Here is a 19286-nt window from a genome sequence, read left to right as displayed (position 1 = left end):
CAGTCAGCCGTCGGGCTCACAGGGCCGGTGGGCGGGAACCTGAAAGAGAAAATGAAAGCTGTGAGAGAGGGAAGAAGAAGCGTGGCCATGATGCAGCAGAACTGAGGTGAGAGAACACTGTCCTCCTTCACTCTCTCCTCACGGCGCAGAAACACTTTACTAACATCAGACGTTGGTGTGCTGTGTGTGTGCTGTGTGTGTGCTGTGTGTGTGCTGTGTGTGTGCTGTGTGTGTGCTGTGTGTGTGCTGGGTGCTGTGTGTGTGTCATTGTGTGTGGCGGTATCACTGTTCAAAAATAGCTCAGTCCTTCTTCACTGTTGTGTGTTTTGTTGACACGGAGAACAGATCAGAACCGAATGGAAACTAATGGAACGGAATAGAGCAGAACAGAAAAACAAACTGAACAGAGTAGAAACTAATAGAAGCTAATAGAACACAGCAAGGTAGAATCTGGGTCACGGCTGACAGGGTCCAGTGGTGTGACTGAGAAACACCCTGAAGAGGGAGAAGCAAAAACAGTAAACAATGAAGCATGACCTTTCACCTTTCCCTCTCTCCCTCCCTCCCCCAGGGTGAAGACTGGACTGCAGGACCTTTCTAGAATATTCCACTTCTGTTGGGTTCATCCCATCCAATCTCAACTCATCACCACCATGGCTCTGTTGGGTGTCCGGTCGATGGTTCTCCTTCTATTCTCTGTATGTCGGGTCGGGTCCCAGCTCCAGGACGCCCCCTCCGGCCTGCCTCCCAAGCCCAGACAGAACCAGCTCTCCCTGGGCAGCAGCGACCTCTCCTTCCCCTGGAGCCGGCTGCGTCTGCCAGGGTACCGGTCTGAATGCTGTGTAGGGTCATGGTTGTGCTTGTGGTTCTGTCTGTAAGAATGTGGTTGCGGTTGTGGTTCTGGTCCAGGTACATCGTCCCCCTCCATTACCACCTGCTCCTCCACCCGGACCTGACCTCTCTGACCTTCTCTGGCTCCGTGAGGATCCAGGTCCTTGTCCAGAACGACACCAACTGGGTTGTGCTGCACAGCAAGGGCCTGACCGTCACCGCTGCAACTGTCCTGGACCAAAACATGGCCCACCTCTCCGACCAGGTTGGTCCGCCTGTGACATCACCAGACAGACAGACAGACCAACCGACAGACAGGCCGACAGACCGACAGACAGATAACTTTGTTTATGAACATTTACAGGTTATACACGAGTACATACATTACATGTACAACACATAATCTGCTTTGCATCGGTCCATCTCCAGGTCCTTCCAGTGCTCCACAACACCCCCCAGGAACAAGTGGCCATATTCTCTCCCAGAGTGCTTAGCGGCGGCCAGAAGTACTTCCTGTATCTGGAGTTCGGGGCAGAGCTGAAAGATGGATTTTATGGGTTCTACAAGAGCACTTACAAGACCAGCACAGGAGAGACCAGGTGTGTGTGTGTGAGAGAGAGAGTGTGTGAGTTTCTTTAACTATATATTGAAGCCTCACTTCTTTGTGTGTCTAATACACACACACACTCTCTCTCTCTAGCTTTTAACTGAAGAGGTATGGCCTCTCTCTCTCTCTCTCTCTTTCTCCACCTCTCTGTCTAACTCCCTAACTCCTAACTGTCCGGTGAACTGGCTCTCTCTAGGACCCTGGCGTCCACTCACTTTGAGCCCACCAGTGCGCGGAGTGCCTTCCCCTGTTTCGACGAGCCCAGTTTCAAAGCTAACTTCTCCATCCGCATCAGAAGAAGCCCAGGACACATCGCCCTCTCCAACATGCCCAGAGTGAGTGTGTGTGTTAGTTTGTGTGTATATGGGTATGAGTGTGTGTATATGTACATCTGTATGAGTGTGTGTGTGTGTGTGTGTGTTGCAGGAGCGGAGTGTGGCGCTAGTAGGGGGGCTGGTAGAGGACCAGTTTGTCGTCAGCGTGAGGATGAGTACCTACCTGGTGGCCTTCGTCATCTGTGACTTCAAATCCGTCAGCGCAGTGACATCATCGGGAGTACAGGTTGGTACTTACCTGCAGTACAGGAGGGGGTGTGTGTGTGTGTGTGTAGATGGAGGATCAGTGTGTATCTGTGCTGCAGGTGTCTGTGTACGCATCACCTGAGAAGGTGCAGGAGACCCACTACGCCCTGGAAGCTGCTGTCACACTGCTGGATTTCTACGAGAAATACTTCAACATCCTCTACCCTCTACCCAAACTAGGTAACTAGTTACCCTCTACCCAAACTAGGTAACTAGTTACCCTCTACCCAAACTAGGTAACTAGTTACCCTGTACCTTCTACCCAAACTAGGTAACTAGTTACCCTCTACCCTCTACCCAAACTAGGTAACTAGTTACCCTCTACCCAAACTAGGTAACTAGTTACCCTGTACCCTCTACCCAAACTAGGTAACTAGTTACCCTCTACTCTCTACCCAAACTAGGTAACTAGTTACCCTCTACTCTCTACCCAAACTAGGTAGCTAGTAACCCTCTACCCAAACTAGGTAACTATTTACCCTCTACCCAAATTAGGTAACTATTTATCCTCTACCCTCTACCCAAACTTGGTAAGTAGTTACCCTCTACCCAAACTCAGTAACTAGTTACCCTTTGCCCTCTACCCAAACTAGGTAGGTTAACTAGTTATCCTCTACCCTCCTTTCTCCGCCTCTGCCCTCCCTCCCCCTCCCTCCTCCTCCCTCCTCTCTCTCCCAGACCTGATAGCCATCCCAGACTTCCAGTCGGGGGCGATGGAGAACTGGGGTCTGACCACGTACCGAGAGACCAGCCTGCTCCATGATCCCCTCACCTCCTCTGCCTCCGACCAGCTGTGGGTCACCATGGTGATCGCCCACGAGCTAGCCCATCAGGTGAGTTTAGGGTATCTGAAGCAACGTACTGACAGAGTCAGAATCCAGGAAGGCACAAAGTGACCACTTCTCAGCTGGCAGGCACAGCGAAAAATAACTACAACAACAACAGGATCACAACAGACAGACACACAGGAAACAGGACAGGAAGTGACCTCACAGCGATGCTTAGATACGCTCACGCTGTCAGCCCGGGGACTGCACCGTGCTCCCCTGTGTGTTTTTTCTCTCCTGCAGTGGTTTGGTAACCTGGTGACCATGCAGTGGTGGAACGACATCTGGCTGAACGAGGGATTTGCCAGATACATGGAGCACGTCTCTCTGGAGCCAACCTACCCACTGCTCCAAGTGGTACGACCCAGTCTTATTAACTCTACCCTACCACCCCCTCCTCCTCCTCCCTCCCTCCCTCCCTCCCTCCCTCCCTCCCTCCCTCCCTCCCTCCCTCCCTCCCTCCCTCCCTCCCTCCCTCCCTCCCTCCCTCCCTCCCTCCCTCCCTCCCTCCCTCCCTCCCTACCTCCCTCCCTCCCTCCCTCCCTCCCTCCCTCCCTCCTCCTCCTCCTCCCTCCTCCTCCTCCTCCCCCTCCTCCTCCTCCTCCCTCCTCCTCCTCCCCCCTCCTCCTCCCTCCCTCCTCCTCCTCCTCCTCCTCTCATCGTTTCCTCCTTCTCTACCTCTTGTAGAATGACCACCTGCTGGACACCTGCTTTGCTGCTATTGGTCGAGACTCCCTTAACTCCTCCCGGCCAATCTCCAGCTCGGCAGAAACGCCCTCCCAGATCAAGGAGATGTTTGACACCATGTCGTATGACAAGGTACCACATACACACACTCGCACACACACACACACACACACACATGATTGATGGATTGTGATCCTACTTGTGTGTTCCACCAGGGGGCGTGTGTTCTGCACATGCTGAGAAACTTCCTGACAGATGAGGTGTTCCAGAGAGGCATTGTGGGATACCTGCGGAGGTTCAGCTATGGCAACGCTCGCAACCAGGACCTTTGGGACAGCCTGGTCAACGTAGGAGATACACACACACACTCACAAACTCGCACACACTCACAAACACACACACACACACACACTGATTTCTGTGTCCTGTTCATCTCTCAGACTTGCTCAGAGGAGGAGTTCACCTCAGGAAAGCACTGCTACAGCATCAACCAGGCCTCCAAGAACGCAGTAAATAAACGCACCCCAGTTGTACTTCTAGTTACTGTAAAACACATTATCATATCAGCCAGGAGGTGCGTTCGATTCGGTCCACCCGACAGCGCTGTGACATGATGCGGTTGTGTTTGCAGAGCTCTGATTGGTTGTGGTTTGTGACAGTACCTTGCAGCAGGTGAACACCTGGACCTGACGACCATGATGAACACCTGGACGCTGCAGAAAGGCGTTCCCTTGGTAACGGTAACCAGGCAGGGTTCCAGGTTGCTGGTGAGGCAGGAGAGGTTTCTGAAGACAACACACCCTTCAGACCCCCTCTGGACCTCTCTGCAGCAGGGGTGAGCACACACACACACACATACTGTACACACCAACACCCAGCCCCAGCCCCAGCCCCCTGACCTTGTCCCAGCCCCAGCCCCCTGACCTTATCCCTGACCTTGACCCTGACCTTGTCCCTGACCTTGTCCCTGACCTTGTCCCTGACCCTGTCCCCTGCTGCAGGTTCCTCTGGCACATCCCTCTGACCTTCAGGACAGACAGATCAAACACCGTTCACACACACCTGCTCACCACACACACAGGTAGGAGAGCACACACACACACGTGTGCACATGTCTGTGTGTGTGTACATGTCTATATGTGTGTGTGTGTGTCCTCAGACAGCCTGTCTCTGGGGCAGGAGGAGGTGTCCTGGGTGAAGCTGAACGCTGATATGACAGGTTATTACCTGGTTCACTATGAGGCTGGAGGCTGGGACCAGCTCACCAGCCTGCTCAGGGTCAACCACACAGCCCTCAGCCACCAGGACCGGGCCCACCTCATACACAACGCCTTCCAGCTGGTCTCGTAAGTGTGTGTGCGTGCGTGTGCTTAACCAAACCTTCCTCATCAACGTCTCAGTGACAACAGCCGGCCTCCGCTATCATTTTACAGGGCCGGTCGGCTGTCAATCGATAAAGCCTTGGACCTGATTGGCTACCTGCACTCAGAGAAACACACGGTGCCCCTTCTTCAGGGCCTGGGCAACCTACAGGCGTTCTACAGGCTGCTGGAGAAGACAAACGTCTCAGACGTCACACACAACCTCAAAGTACGTGAGACACAGGACCCTGGGTACACCACAGAGAGAGGGAGAGAGGGTGGAACACACACCTGTCACACACACACACACATCTGAGAGAGGTTAGAGGGAAGCTGGACCAGATCCTCTGGTGATGCGTGATGTGTGTGTGTGTATTTCTCCTGCAGCGTTTCATCCTGCAGTATTTCCGTGGCGTGATCGACCATCAGTCCTGGAGTGACCAGGGCTCTGTGTCCGAGAGGCAGCTGAGGACTGAGCTCCTGTCTCTGGCCTGCCATCTGGGAGACCCCCCCTGTCTGGAACAGGCCCAGCTCAGCTTCACACACTGGCTCACCTCCAACGGCACACTCAGGTCTGCCAGTCTGTGTGTGTGTGTGTCTCTGCTTGCTGTCGCAATAGCACTCTCCTCTGCAACCAGTATTCACTGTCTCCTCCATCTGTCCCTCCCTCCCTCCCTCTCTCCCTCCCTCCCTCCCTCCCTCCCTCCCCAGCCTGCCTGCTGATGTGGTTGAGACAGTGTACTCTGTGGGGGCCCAGGAGGACCAGGGCTGGGAGGCTCTCCTCCACACCTACACACACTCCCTCTCCCAGACGCACAAACACAAGATCCTCTCTGCTCTGGCCAGCAGCGCAGACACGCTTAAACTGAAGAGGTATGGCCTCTCTCTCTCCTATCTTTCTCTCTCTCTCTCTCTCTCTCTCTCTCTCTCTCTCTCTCTCTCTCTCTCTCTCTCTCTCTCTCTCTCTCTCTCTCTCTCTCTCTCTCTCTCTCTCTCTCTCTCTCTCTCTCTACATCTCTTTATCTCTCTCTCTCTCTCTCTCAGTCAAGAGTTGACTGGAACTCTTGACTGGAAAGTGTCTTCTTGAACCTTTAGGTCTTTTTGAAGCCCACCTCTCTATCCTCTCCTCTCTATCCTCAACACAAGACCAACTGGGACAGCATCAGTAAAATGTGTGTATTGATGTGTGTGTGTGTGTGCAGGCTGCTGGGCCTGGGTCTCCAGGGGGAGGTGGTGCGCTCCCAGGACCTGTCCTACCTCATCCTGCTGGTGGCCAGGAACCCCCGGGGTCAGAGCCTGGCCTGGAGCTTCGTACAGGAGCACTGGGACACTCTGGTCCACAGGTAGGTACACACACATACACACACGTGCTTGTACACACATTCACACACACACACCAGTGCTGAGTCTCTTGTTCTGCTTCAGGTTCCAGCTTGGATCCTTCTGCATCCGGAACATTCTGATCGGAACCACTTCTCACTTCTCCTCCCCAGAGCAGCTAACCCAGGTCAGACTGCCTCACACACACACACACACACACATCCCCCTGTTACACACACACACACACTGCTGTCAAACATGGAAACAGGTGTGTGTGAGCCCCGTGTGTACAGCATAGTAAGTGTGTGTGTGTGTGTGTGTGGTCCCCTAGATGGAGTCGTTCTACAGGTCGATCTCAGAGCAGGTGTCCCAGCTGAGGGTCACGCAGGTTGCCCTCGACAACGTCCAGAAGAACGTTCTGTGGATGAGGAGGAACCTGGACCCTCTCAGAACCTGGCTGCACCTCCACATTCACTGAGAGGGGGAGGAGGCGGGAGGGAGGGAGGATGGGAGGGGGGGGGGGGCAGGGAGGGAGGGAGGATGGGAGGGGGAGGGGGGGGGGAGATATTTTGTTGCTGTGTTGTTTTGTGCCTGGGTGTTGGGTTTGATTTTCAATCCCAGCTTGGCGAGTGTTTGCACTGGCAGAAACATGATTTTTTTTGTAATATTGTACATTTCAATTCAGGGACTCACAATGTATTTTTGTTGGATTAAAAAGATGTTTGGTAAGACTGTGTGCTTAATAATGTATGTTACAATACCCACTCACAAACAGATACACTGACAACAACCAGCCAGTAGGGAGAGCTGAAGAGATGGAGAATTGTCCCTTGTATCCTGCCTCTCAAATTAAGTTCAAATTGACAATGTGTGTGTGTGTGTGTGTGTGCCTACAGAAGACAGACAGACAGACAGACAGACAGACAGACATGCTGTGTGTACTACACCCCTGCTTAACACGCCACATGCCAGTCTAATGCTGAGTGCTGAGTTGATGAATTCCGTTCATAATCGACTCAACTTGAGGTCAAATGGTCAGTGTGTGAGTGAAAAAGAGTGAATGAAAGAGAGAGAGAGGAGAGAAATAAAGGGTGGGAGAGAGAGATAGACAGGGGTATAAAACCAGATTTTTGGCATGCCCTCATTCATTTGTAGACAATGTGGCATGAGAATTGGACTCTACATCTTGCCTCACCAAGTCAAAAATTAAAGTCTTCCTATATTCAGCTAGGTAAGTGTGTGCATGTGTGTGTATTTGTGTGTGTATTTGCTAATTTTCTATTTTGTAAGTATATTTTTCATGTCTTTATACCTCACCTCGCCCGCCTCCACCCTCCTAGCCCCGCCCCGCCTTGTCAGTGCATCAGCGTCCAATAGAATCGCGGCTCATTATTTGACGGAAAGCTGTCAACAACTGGTCTCGGAGGGAGGAAGTTCCTTTTTGAATAGTAACTCGATATTGGTTAGGTTTTTGTTGCTTTCTGTAATAAGTTCGCTTTCTCAGACTTGCAGTTGTATTTAAACTGCCAATGACATGGACTGATGGAGAATAAACTTGTGGCTGCGAGCTGTTATCAAAGTTAGCTGGCTAGCTGGGCTAGCCTTACTCTGCTCCTACGGACTCATTAATTGTTCTTGCTAACACAACATCACAGCCCTGGTCTGGATAGCAGGGTTAGTTATAGCTCGTTTAAAAACCTTGTCCTGTTGGACGTTATTCTGGACGTGAACAGACCATCCACGCGCCAGCATGGATCCCTTCGACAATATCAACAACGGTAAGGAAGATGGCTAGCTAGCTAGCTAGCTGGCAGACTTTCTTTGCACTGACAGTGAAAAGCTAACAGCTAGCACTAGCTTGGGTCGTACTAGCCAGATAGCCAGTTGACCTGCAGGATGACATTCACTTGGGGACACCGCATTCCTAGTGTCGGCCTTTAAATGTGTGTCTGACTGCTAGCTTTAGGTTGACTTCAACCGTGTTATCATCAGACCCACTTTTAGCCAGAAAAAAAACCCATAAAAGAACTTAAGTGCCAGAGCCAAGCATTAAAACGTGTTCTTTATTAAATGCTTGGCTACTTTCAATTGTCTTGATACGTTGATACGTCACAGGTTAGTATCTGCAGATTTATGGATCTCACTATTGTTAACTTATTGACACACAAAGCACTGTACACATACAGCCAGCACTATACACACACACACGCGCCCAGAACTGTGCACCGGCTACCAGCTGCCTCCCGAGGTGTTTGTTAGCTTTAAGTCTCGCAGACCTTTTACTGGGCCCTAAACAAACTGACTGTGTTAATTCGATATCAGAACTTCGTCATGGCCTGTTCGTGTGATAAGACCTCCAGGGTCAGAGGGTTGAACTAGAGTGACCTCTCTCTCTCTCTCTCTCTCTCTCTCTCTCTCTCTCTCTCTCTCTCTCTCTCTCTCTCTCTCTCTCTCTCTCTCTCTCTCTCTGCCGAATTAGGGAGATAAGTCTATATATTTATCTCTAGATAGACAGACAGAAAACATTTTGATAATGAAACAGACTCCAATGCGACAAACCACATCAATGTTAGGATTGAAGTTCAGTAGAGCAACAACAGAAAGAGAATGTTGCAACTGCAAGGACTTTAACAAGCTCTTCTGGTCTGTCTGTCTGTCTATCAGTCTGTCTGTCCGTCTGTCTGCCTTCCTGTCTGTCAGGGAGAGGGGGTGTGGAGGAGAGAGAGGGGGTGAGGAGGAGGGAGAGGGGGTGAGGAGGAGGGAGAGGGGGTGAGGAGGAGGGAGAGGGGGTGAGGAGGAGGCAGAGGGGGTGTGAAGGAGGGAGAGGGGGTGAGGAGGAGGGAGAGGGGGTGAGGAGGAGGGAGAGGGGGTGAGGAGGAGGGAGAGGGGGTGAGGAGGAGGGAGAGGGGGTGAGGAGGAGGGAGAGGGGGTGTGGAGGAGGGAGAGGGGGTGAGGAGGAGGGAGAGGGGGTGAGGAGGAGGGAGAGGGGGTGAGGAGGAGGAGGGAGAGGGGGTGAGGAGGAGGGAGAGAAGGTTCAGGTTCTCACTGCCCTCAGTGTTGTCCCCTAGCCAGGATGGTGAAGAGAAGGGAGGTATCTGAGAGTCACGCGCTGGCAGGCAGCCTGATCACTGGGCTGCTGTCTACGTTTACAGCCCACTTCTCTTTCTCTGTCTTCATCTGTCGTCAGAGGAGTCACAGAGCCGGCAGCTGCTGGGATGAAAGGTTGAGGAAACCAGGAAGTAGTTGACTGCTTATTGTAAGCAGACTCTGTAATCAGTCAGTTATCCAGTCAGTCAGTTATCCAGTCATCCAGTCAGTCAGTTATCCAGTCAGACCTGAGTTTCGGGCTTTATCAAGCAGAGATCTGGTCGCAGGAAGCGAAAGTTTTATTACAGCTTTCTGCTCTTTCAAATCTTTCCTGTCTTCAGCAGCCACATCAACACAGTGTTCTCACTGAACCAGTCATGTTAGTGTTAACCCTGTCTTTCTCCCTCCCTCCCTCCCTCCCTCCCTCCCTCCCTCCCTCCCTCCCTCCCTCCCTCCCTCCCTCCCTCCCTCCCTCCCTCCCTCCCTCCCTCCCTCCCTCCCTCCCTCCCTCCCTCCCTCCCTCCCTCCCTCCCTCCCTCCCTCCCTCCCTCCCTCCCTCCCTCCCTCCCTCCCTCCCTCCCTCCCTCCCTCCCTCCCAGACCATGCCTCTCTACCCAGGAACATGATAGAGAACAGCATGTTTGAGGAGGAGCCAGATGTTGTGGACCTGGCCAAAGACTCAGCTGCATTCCCGGTACTCTACATTATCCTGGGGTGAAACAGTAGGGCGGGCCTTACTCATCCTCCTGGGGTGAAACAGTAGGGCGGGCCTTACTCATCCTCCTGGGGTGAAACAGTAGGGCGGGCCTTACTCATCCTCCTGGGGTGAAACACAACACAACACAAAACAGTACAGCAGTAGATCAGCAGTGCCACGCCTCAGTTACTCTAGCACACAGTACAGTACAGCAAAATAAACATCATATCACAGGCGCAACATCAAACATTTCCATAACCTGTAAGTGTAGAATGATATCCTGTGTGTGTGTGAGGTCACGTCCTGAGTGTGTGAGGTCACATCCTGTGTGTGTGAGGTAATATCCTGTGTGTGCAGGCGTTTCCTGCTCTGGAGCCGGAGGAGGTGGTGTACGAACCGCGCAGCTCCCGGCTGCTGGTGCGCGGGCTGGGGGAGGCGGAGCTAGATGACGAGGAGGAGGACTATGAGTCATCGGCCCGCCTCCTAGGCATGTCCTTCATGAACCGTAGCTCCGCCCTCCGGCCTAGCTCCTCCCCCTACACAAGACAAGCGCTGCCCAGGTAGGGGTGTGCGGACGGTTGTGTGAATAGGTTAACTGGTGCTGATGCTCTCAGTGATTAATGAGGTTATTCTGTCATAATGACACTTTTTTTTACACGGCTGTATGTGTGTGTGTGTGTGTCAGGTCGTGTTCTCGGCCCTCAGGTCGTACCGTGATTGTGTGTGTGTTCATCCTGGTGCTGCTGGTGTCCATATCCATGGTGCTCTACCTCCTCCCAGGGTGCACCTTCACCAAGGTACCACTGTGTGTGTGTGTGTGTGTGCGTGTGTGTGTGTGTGTGTGTGCGTGTGTGTGTGTGTAGTGGCTCATATAATGTGGAGGATCTGAGCATGTGTGATTATTGTGTCATTATTCTGTATCTCCCTCCCTCCTTCCCTCCCTCCCTCCCTCCCAGGCTGGTTGTCATAAGTCCAACTCCTCCACTCCCATGGAACTGGTGTATCCGCGAGCGACCAATGGGAAGCTGTTTCCCTGGACAGAGCTCCGCCTCCCAGCCAGTGTGCGACCTGTGAACTACGACCTCTCTCTGACCCCTAACCTCACCACCATGACCTTCACCGGGCACGTCGTTATCACCATGGCGATACAGCACGACACCAAGCGCATCGTCCTGCACAGCGCAAGTCTCAACATCACCAAGGCAACCTTCAAGGTAGGGCCGTCACCATGACAACCCTGAAGATATGATATGACTGGGATGGAGTTAGAGGTCATGAGCAAGAAGAGAAGGTGCAGAATTGGAGATGGAGGAGGATAGGAAGTGAAGAAGAGGAAGAAGTGAGGAGAGGGGGCAGTAGAGGAGAGGAGAGGGGGGAAGTAAATAATAGAAGGAGAGGAGGAGGAGAAGGTAGAGGAGGAGGTAGAGGAGGAAGAGAGGAGAGAGTAGACTAGAAGGAGAGGAGGAGGAGGAGGAGGACTAACCTCCTGTGTGTCCTCAGCTGGGCGGGGCGGAGGCGAGGCAGGTGGAGGTGCTGGAGTACCCTGCCTGGCAGCAGATCGCCGTGTCCTTCCCCGAGGAGCTCCGGGCCGGACAGACCAGTGAGCTGAGCCTGGACTACTCCTCCAGCCTGTCCCACTCCTACAACGGCCTCTACAACAGCTCCTACACTGACCAATCAGGAGCCAGGAGGTAGGAACGCAGCTCCTACACTGACCAATCAGGAGGTAGGAACGCAGCTCCAGAAGCGCCTGCTGAACTCTCTGAGTCCATCCCTCCCTCCCCCTCTGCTCTCTCCCCAGGGTCCTCGCTGCCACCCAATTTGAGCCCCTGTCAGCCAGGAAAGCCTTCCCCTGTTTTGACGAGCCCTCGTTCAAAGCAACCTTCCTGATCCGCGTCATCCGAGAGCCAGGATACATCTCCCTCTCCAACATGCCCAGGGTAGCACACACACACACACACATACACACACACACTCATACACACCCACACTCATACACACACGCCTAACTCTCTTTAGCTTGTCGAAGGTGCCTGTCACTTCCAGTCAGTAACCCTGCTGTGTGTGTGTGTCCAGAGTAAGACCAGTCTGCTGTCTGGAGGGCTGCAGGAGGATGAGTTTGAGAGGAGCTTGAACATGAGCTCCTACCTGGTGGCCGTCATCGTGGCTAACTTCACCTGCGTGTCCCGCAACGTCTCCAACACGCTGGTACCTGACCACCTGTCTGTCTGTCTGTGGGACCTGTCTGTCTGTGGGACCTGTCTGCCTGTGGGACCTGTCTGTCTGTCTGTCTGTGGGACCTGTCTGTCTGTCTGTGGGACCTGTCTGTCTGTCTGTGGGATCTGTCTGTCTGTCTGTGGGACCTGTCTGTCTGTCTGTCTGTCTGTCTGTCTGTGTGCCTGTGGGACGTGTGTCCTGTATTTAATTGCATATTTGAGTGTGTGGGTGTGGCACCTGTGCAGATTTGTAAATTGAACGTGTGTGTGTGTGTTTTCTGCAGGTGTCGGTCTACTCTGTTCCTGATAAGAAGGAACACACACACTTCGCTCTGGAGACAGCCTCCAGCCTGCTAGAGTTCTACAATGTCTTCTTCGACATCAGCTACCCTCTGAAGAAGCTGGGTGAGCACACACACACACACAGATCACCCCCCCTCTCACACACACACACACAGATCCCCCTCTCACACACACACACACACACACACACACAGATCACCCCCCCTCTCACACACACACACACAGATCCCCCTCTCACACACACACACACACACACACACACAGATCACTCCCCCTCTCACACACACACACAGAGATCACCCCCCCTCACACACACACACACACACACACAGATCACTCCCCCTCACTCACACACACACACACACACAGAGATCACCCCCCCCTCACACACACACACAGAGATCACCCCCCCTCTCACACACACACAGAGATCACCCCCCCCTCACACACACACATACAGAGATCACCCCCCCTTCACACACACAGAGATCACCCCCCCCCTCTCACACACACAGAGATCACCCCCCCTGACACACACAGACCCCTCCCGCTAAACTGCTGTGTGCCCTCCAGACCTGGTCGCCATCCCAGACTTCCTGGCGGGGGCGATGGAGAACTGGGGTCTGATCACCTTCAGGGAGACCAGCCTCCTGGTGAGGAACCAGTCATCTCCACTGGACAAGCAGCTGGTCGCTTCCGTCATCGCCCACGAGCTGGCTCACCAGGTAGGGGGTGTGTGTGCAGAGTGTGTGTGTATGATGTGTGTGTTCTAGTGTGTGTGTGACTGTGTGTGTCTAGAGCAGGGGTCATCAACACGGTGCTCGTGGGCACCAGCTTGCCTCCAAGGACCACATGAGTCGCCCCGCATGCCCTGTTCTCAAAATAGCCCAACTCACCAGTGAGCTATAAGTAAACTGAGCAAATGGGTTATTTCAGAATCAAGTGTATCAAACTGGTAGCCCTTCGTATGACTCAGTACCCATGAAGTAGCTCTCCAAACCCCCTGGTCTAGTGTGTGTGTGTGTGTGTGTGTGTGTGTGTGTGTGTGTGTGTGTGTGTGTGTGTGTGTGTGTGTGTGTGTGTGTGTGTGTGTGTGTGTGTGTGTGTGTGTGTGTGTGATGGGGACAGTCGGGTGATTGCGCTGCCCTAACGTTTCCATGGCGCTGTGTGTCAGTGGTTTGGTAACCTGGTAACCATGCGCTGGTGGAACGACCTGTGGCTGAACGAGGGCTTCGCTACCTACATGCAGTACCTCTCCCTGGACAGACAGCTCCCCCAGCTGGATGCTGTGAGTACTGCAGTCTCACACACAGTCATACGCACACACACACCTGTCCCTGACATGGGTGGTGTTGGTTGCCAGGGTAACGTGTTCCTGAGCGTTCGATTGGAGGCCATGGCGAAGGACGCTCTAAACTCCTCCCACCCGGTGTCCGCTCAGGTGACCTCACCTGAGCAGGTGGAGGAGATGTTCGACTCGGTCTCCTACGAGAAGGTACTGCACACACACACACACACACGAGCACACACACGCACACAAACGTACGCACGTGTTCCATATCTCTGTGTGTGTGTGTGTGCAGGGTGCCTCTATCCTGCTGATGCTGAATGCCAGCATGCCGGAGGATCAGTTCCGGAAGGGCATCATCCAGTACCTGACCCGCTACAGCGGCGCCAACACTGTCACCGACGACCTCTGGAACAGCTTCACACAGGTGGGCCGCGCTAGGCTAGGCTAGGCTAGGCTAGGCTACACAACTCTATGCTAGGCTATGCTCGGCTAGGCTACTCTACTCCGCAACACAGAAGAGCGTACTAGCTGGTTATGCCCCGCCCCCAGGCCCAGGTCCCCACCCCCTCCGAGAGCGTGTCGGACATGATGAACACCTGGACGCTGCAGAAAGGCTTCCCATTGGTCACAGCCACCCTGCAGGGGCGTAATCTGACCCTCACACAGGAACACTTCCTGCTGTCCGCAGACAACAGCACACACACCCCCAGGTGAGTTCTCACACACGCACACGCGCGCACACACACACACACACACGGTGTGTATCCTGAGCTGTGCTGTGTCGTCTGCAGCCTGTGGCACATCCCCATCACCTACGTCAGCGACAACTGTAGCTCCGCCCCCAGCTGCAGTCAGATGTTCATGCTGAAGAACAAGACAGGTAAAACTCTGAACCCTGAACTTTGACCCCTTAATCCTAATTTCTTTACCCCTTACCCATGAAGCGTATTCATCTTATTCTAAGATGACGTCAACTATTTTGTGTGTGTGTGCAGCCACGGTGGTGCTGCCCTCCAGTGTGTTGTGGGTGAAGCTGAACTACAGGAACACAGGCTTCTACATGGTGCACTATGGAGACCAAGGCTGGGCCCGCCTCACCGACGCCCTGAACACCAACATCAACATTCTCACTCACCAGGACCGCGCCTCGCTCACACACAACATCTTCGCCCTGTCCAGGTCTGTGTGCGTGTGTGTTGTTGATAGAGAGGACGAGAAAGACAGTGAGATGTAAGTGCATTGATTTATCTGTCTTTCCTTCCTTCCTTCTATATCTCCCTCCTCTCTTCCTCTACTTCTTCCTCCCCCTCTCTCCCCCACCTCTCTCCCTCCTCCCCCTCCCTCCTCCTCCCCCCTCCCTCCAGACTGGGTCGTGTGACGTTCCGGCAGGTTCTCAGCCTGATGAGCTACGCGACCAATGAGACAGAGACAGCGCCCCTGCTGGAGGCCCTGTCTCAGCTGCGCACAGTGTACCACCTGCTGGACAAGAGACAGGAGCAGGGGCTTGCCTCCCGCATGAAGGTACACACACACACACACACACACGCCTACGCACACACCCACACACACACCTACGCACACACCTACACACAAACTAACCACTCTCTTTTTCACGTTCGACTAGTGTGATTGTACGGTGTGTGTGTGTGCCCCCTGTGCAGGGGTACATCCTGGAAGTGTTCGGGCCGGCGATGGATGGCCAGGGCTGGGGGGAGGAGGAAAGCGTGTCCAGGCTGGAGCTGCGCTCCGCCCTGCTGGAGGCTGCCTGCGCCCTGGGCCTCCAGAACTGCACCCAGCAGGCTCTGCTGCTGTTCAACCAGTACAGCGCCCCCAACAGCACCACCCGGTACTGCGCTCTGCCTGGAGGGAGGGAGGGAGGGAGTCTGGAGGGTGGGATCTGTAGTGATGTGTTGTGCTGTGTGTGTTGCAGTATCCCGGGGGACCTGCAGGGGGTGGTGTACCGAGCGGGTGCCCAGACGGACGCGGGCTGGGACTTCCTGCTGCAGGCCTACGGACACGCCTCCGATGCCGCTGAGAAACGCAGGCTGCTGAGGGCCCTCGCCTCCACCCAGGACACCCGCCGCATCGTCTGGTGAGGGCTGTGTGTGTGTGGGCTGTGTGTGTGGGCTGTGTGTGTGTGTGTGGGGTGTGTGTGTGTGTGGGCTGTGTGTGTGGGCTGTGTGTGTGGGCTGTGTGTGTGTGTGTTGGGTGTGTGTGTGTGTGGGCTGTGTGTGTGTGAATGGGGTGTGTGCGGTCGTCCATCGCTAACAGCTAAGCGACCTCTCTCTCCCTGCAGGATTCTGAGGGCGGGGCTACTGGGCCAGGAAATCCAGACACAAGAGCTGCCATTGGTCGTCAGCGCTGTGAGTGACGGCTTCGCCGGCCACCTGTTCGCCTGGGACTTTGTCCAGCAGAACTGGGACCAGCTCATAGAGAAGTGAGTCCGTCTGCTGGTCACTCTGCATCACTGCACCTACGGGACATGTATTTATTCACTACTAACTGATTGTGTGTGTGGGTGTGTTGGTAGGTTTCCTGTTGGTTCTTATGCCATCCAGAGCATCATCAAATCTACCACCTCCCAGTTCTCTACACAGGCACATCTAGAGCAGGTACGCCGGTGTGGTGTGTGTGTGTGTGCCTGCCTTTACCTGTGTGCCACCTTTAAATGGGGGTGTGTGTTGACCTGTGTGTGTGTGCAGGTCCAAGCCTTCTTCTCCAGTCTGAAGCAGAAGGGCTCCCAGATGAGGAGCGTGATGGAGGCGACAGAGACCATCAGACTGAACCAGCGCTGGGTGGACTGCATTCTCCCCACACTGCAGCGCTGGCTGTAACACACACACACAGACAGACACACACACACGCATACACACGCATACACACACAGACACACACAGATACACACACACAGTGGCCTGTTCTGACGGCAGGAGTGTTTGCACTGTCGTCCAAACAGACTCCAGCTCACGACGTTGTCTGTCATTTAGGCCACTCCCCCTGTGCGTTTGGTGCAATCACTGTACAGACCCCCCCCCCACACTCCCCCCAGGGCCTTGTACAGTTGTAATTAAGATGTAAATACTCTTTTCCTGCTTTTGATTGTCTGTGTTGCTTTGTTTCTCTTCTTTTAAAGGTAGCTTTCTTCTTTGTGTGTTCTGTACATAGTGTGTAAACGACGGGAAGTCGCAGGGCTGCTTTAATGAATGTGTGCTCTAGAGGTGTGTGTTTCTGAAGCAGGAGAGCCTTCTAGCTGTCGGCTAGCCTGTCATGTTGCTACGTGGATGAAAAGCTTGAAATGATTATCACTGGCGTATGAAGGTACACAATGAATGATGAATGTACAGGTCTTCCCTTTCCCCTGAACTCCGTTTGGAGTCAAGCTCAGGTTGGCCTGTCCAAACACTTACCTGTCCACCTCCTACCCTCCTCCTCGCCTAGCAACCCCTCCTCCTCCCCTAGCAACCCCCCCTCCTCGCCAAGCAACCCTCCCTTCTCCTAGCAACCCCTCCTCCTCGCCTACCAACCCTCCCTTCTCCTAGCAACCCCCACCCATCCCCCAAAGGTTTCGACCAGGTCAAAGGTCAAACTCAATCTCTCTCCTCCACCTGTGATTGGCTGGATGGGAGGTCGGTCATCTTGCTCCAGCGTGGGGCACTAGACCTCAGCAGTCCGAGCCGCTGGCAGTTGTGTGTTCAGGTACAGAGCCAGGCCCTCTGTCCCTCTCTGCCTCCATCTCTCCTCTGGGAAACAACCAGGATGTTTGGGAAACACCCAGGATGTTTGGGAAACACCCAGGATGTTTGGGAAACACCCAGGATGTTTGGGAAACAACCAGGATGTTTGGGAAACACCCAGGATGTTTGGGAAACACCCAGGATGTTTGGGAAACACCCAGGATGTTTTACATTTACGTCAAGAACTGCAGAGTTCCAACTTGTGTACTTTAGTTATTGTACCAGGTCTGGGGATCCAGGGAGGTGTTAACGGGTGTTCGTATGGAGGTGGACGTTGTAGCTGTGCTGTACTCCTGCTGTAGCTGTCTGTGTATCATGTCAGGAGAGACAGGAGGCCAGAGGACCTGTCTCTCTGTCTGTATCATATGAGGAGAGACAGGGTGCCAGAGGACCTGTCTCTCTCTCTGTATCATGTGAGGAGAGACAGGGTGCCAGAGGACCTGTCTCTCTGTCTGTATCATGTGAGGAGAGACAGGAGGCCAGAGGACCTGTCTCTCTCTCTCTGTATCATGTGAGGAGAGACAGGGTGCCAGAGGACCTGTCTCTCTCTCTCTGTATCATGTGAGGAGAGACAGGAGGCCAGAGGACCTGTCTCTCTGCTCTGGACCATACTGCAGCAGGGCTTGACTAGTCCTCACTCCTCATGTCAACACAAATATGAAATAAAGTTGCTTTTTTTCTGATCTATTCCATGCTTCTGTTTTGTTGACTCCAGAAGGCTTCACAGATCGTTGAATGTTTACTATTCTGAGGTGCTTCTCATGAAAGACGTTCATTTAACAGATGCTTTCATCCAAGGTGACATGCCGGGGAAATTACAACCTCTTGATCTGTTTTGAGATGCTCTAACCCAGTCGTTCTCAAAGTGTGGTCCGCCACTGCCCCCGTAGTGGTCCGCGACAGCCACAAGTAAATTATTGCGACATTTCTAACGTACAACTCGGAATGAAGAGAACTACACACGTTCCGCATTCTGACGCTGCAGCCTCTGCACGGGTTGTACCATGTGAGGGAGTTCTCCCCTCCCAAATAGAGTTGGTTGGGTCCATAACCTCTCTTTTCCAAAACTTTTTCTCAGATAGGCTACCGGCGGCCCAACCGTAACGATACGCGTCAGCAAGGATGGATGGGAGCAGGGCCGGAGTGATGGCATCACTAGACAAGGTTTTACCAATTGAAAAACCGCTATATTTATTTTAAATAAAGCTCAAAAAACAATTCCGCGCTCAAATAATGGCCAAAAATTTTTGCATCAAGTGTCGAAATCAAATGTACTAAATATACTATTTAGTTAGATGGTCCGCAAGTTTTTATTCATTGGCTAAGTGGTCATTGGTCTAAAAAAGTTTGAGAAACACTGCTCTAACCACCAAGCTACACCCACCCCAGGTATCAGGTTTCAGACTTTCTGAGGTTCCTGACAGGACTGAGACGTCCACCAGGTGTGTCACCTGCTCACGGGCGCAGCAGGAGACACATGCACTGTATCGTGTCATCAGGGTGGGGATGATGGCTTTGAACAGACCTTTCTTCTGGGGAACTTATTAGAATTCTGAGAATGCTGTCTAGGGACACCAAGAAGGGCTTCACGTGGTATGATTTATGGTGTATCTTAAAAGATATGCGGGCTCTTTGTTCTGTATGGACACTGTCCTGTATGATGAGACATGTCGGTGTGTGTGGGTGTGTGTGTGTGCGAGCATGCGGGGTGCTTGACAAGAGTGTGTATTGGAGTGTTGTGACA

At 53.3% G+C, this 19286-nt stretch overlaps 2 protein-coding genes across 3 annotated transcripts; both read left to right on the top strand.

Annotated features, from left to right (window-relative positions):
• Window positions 1-28: 28 nt before the first annotated feature.
• Window positions 29-6703, top strand: erap2 (endoplasmic reticulum aminopeptidase 2). The gene is made up of 21 exons (XM_084694781.1): window positions 29-106; window positions 572-823; window positions 910-1096; window positions 1261-1430; window positions 1635-1773; window positions 1865-1999; window positions 2079-2199; window positions 2698-2852; window positions 3090-3203; window positions 3534-3665; window positions 3749-3880; window positions 3974-4042; window positions 4193-4368; window positions 4535-4614; window positions 4693-4879; window positions 4967-5123; window positions 5282-5466; window positions 5606-5767; window positions 6097-6237; window positions 6320-6401; window positions 6546-6703. Exons 2-21 carry the CDS (start codon window positions 654-656, stop codon window positions 6690-6692), a joined length of 2841 nt encoding a protein of 946 aa, XP_084550907.1. The 5' UTR covers window positions 29-106; window positions 572-653; the 3' UTR covers window positions 6693-6703.
• Window positions 6704-7616: 913 nt separating this feature from the next.
• Window positions 7617-18229, top strand: lnpep (leucyl/cystinyl aminopeptidase). 2 transcript variants are annotated; one of them, XM_084694963.1, is made up of 22 exons: window positions 7617-7992; window positions 9901-9995; window positions 10356-10558; window positions 10684-10795; window positions 10955-11212; window positions 11499-11689; window positions 11800-11938; window positions 12075-12206; window positions 12499-12619; window positions 13091-13242; window positions 13692-13805; window positions 13881-14012; window positions 14101-14232; window positions 14358-14518; window positions 14600-14688; window positions 14804-14987; window positions 15173-15329; window positions 15470-15654; window positions 15739-15900; window positions 16105-16245; window positions 16339-16420; window positions 16511-18229. In XM_084694963.1, exons 1-22 carry the CDS (start codon window positions 7965-7967, stop codon window positions 16640-16642), a joined length of 3102 nt encoding a protein of 1033 aa, XP_084551089.1. In that variant the 5' UTR covers window positions 7617-7964; the 3' UTR covers window positions 16643-18229. The 2 variants fall into 2 exon arrangements, with proteins under 2 accessions (XP_084551089.1, XP_084551088.1); XM_084694962.1 differs by having other exon boundaries at window positions 13692-14012.
• Window positions 18230-19286: the final 1057 nt, after the last annotated feature.

The sequence above is a fragment of the Hypomesus nipponensis genome, chromosome 28 (assembly GCF_054491055.1).
Source record: "Hypomesus nipponensis isolate SF chromosome 28, ASM5449105v1, whole genome shotgun sequence".
Classification (NCBI taxonomy): Eukaryota; Metazoa; Chordata; class Actinopteri; order Osmeriformes; family Osmeridae; genus Hypomesus; species Hypomesus nipponensis.
This window is presented reverse-complemented; position numbering and strand designations above follow the sequence as displayed.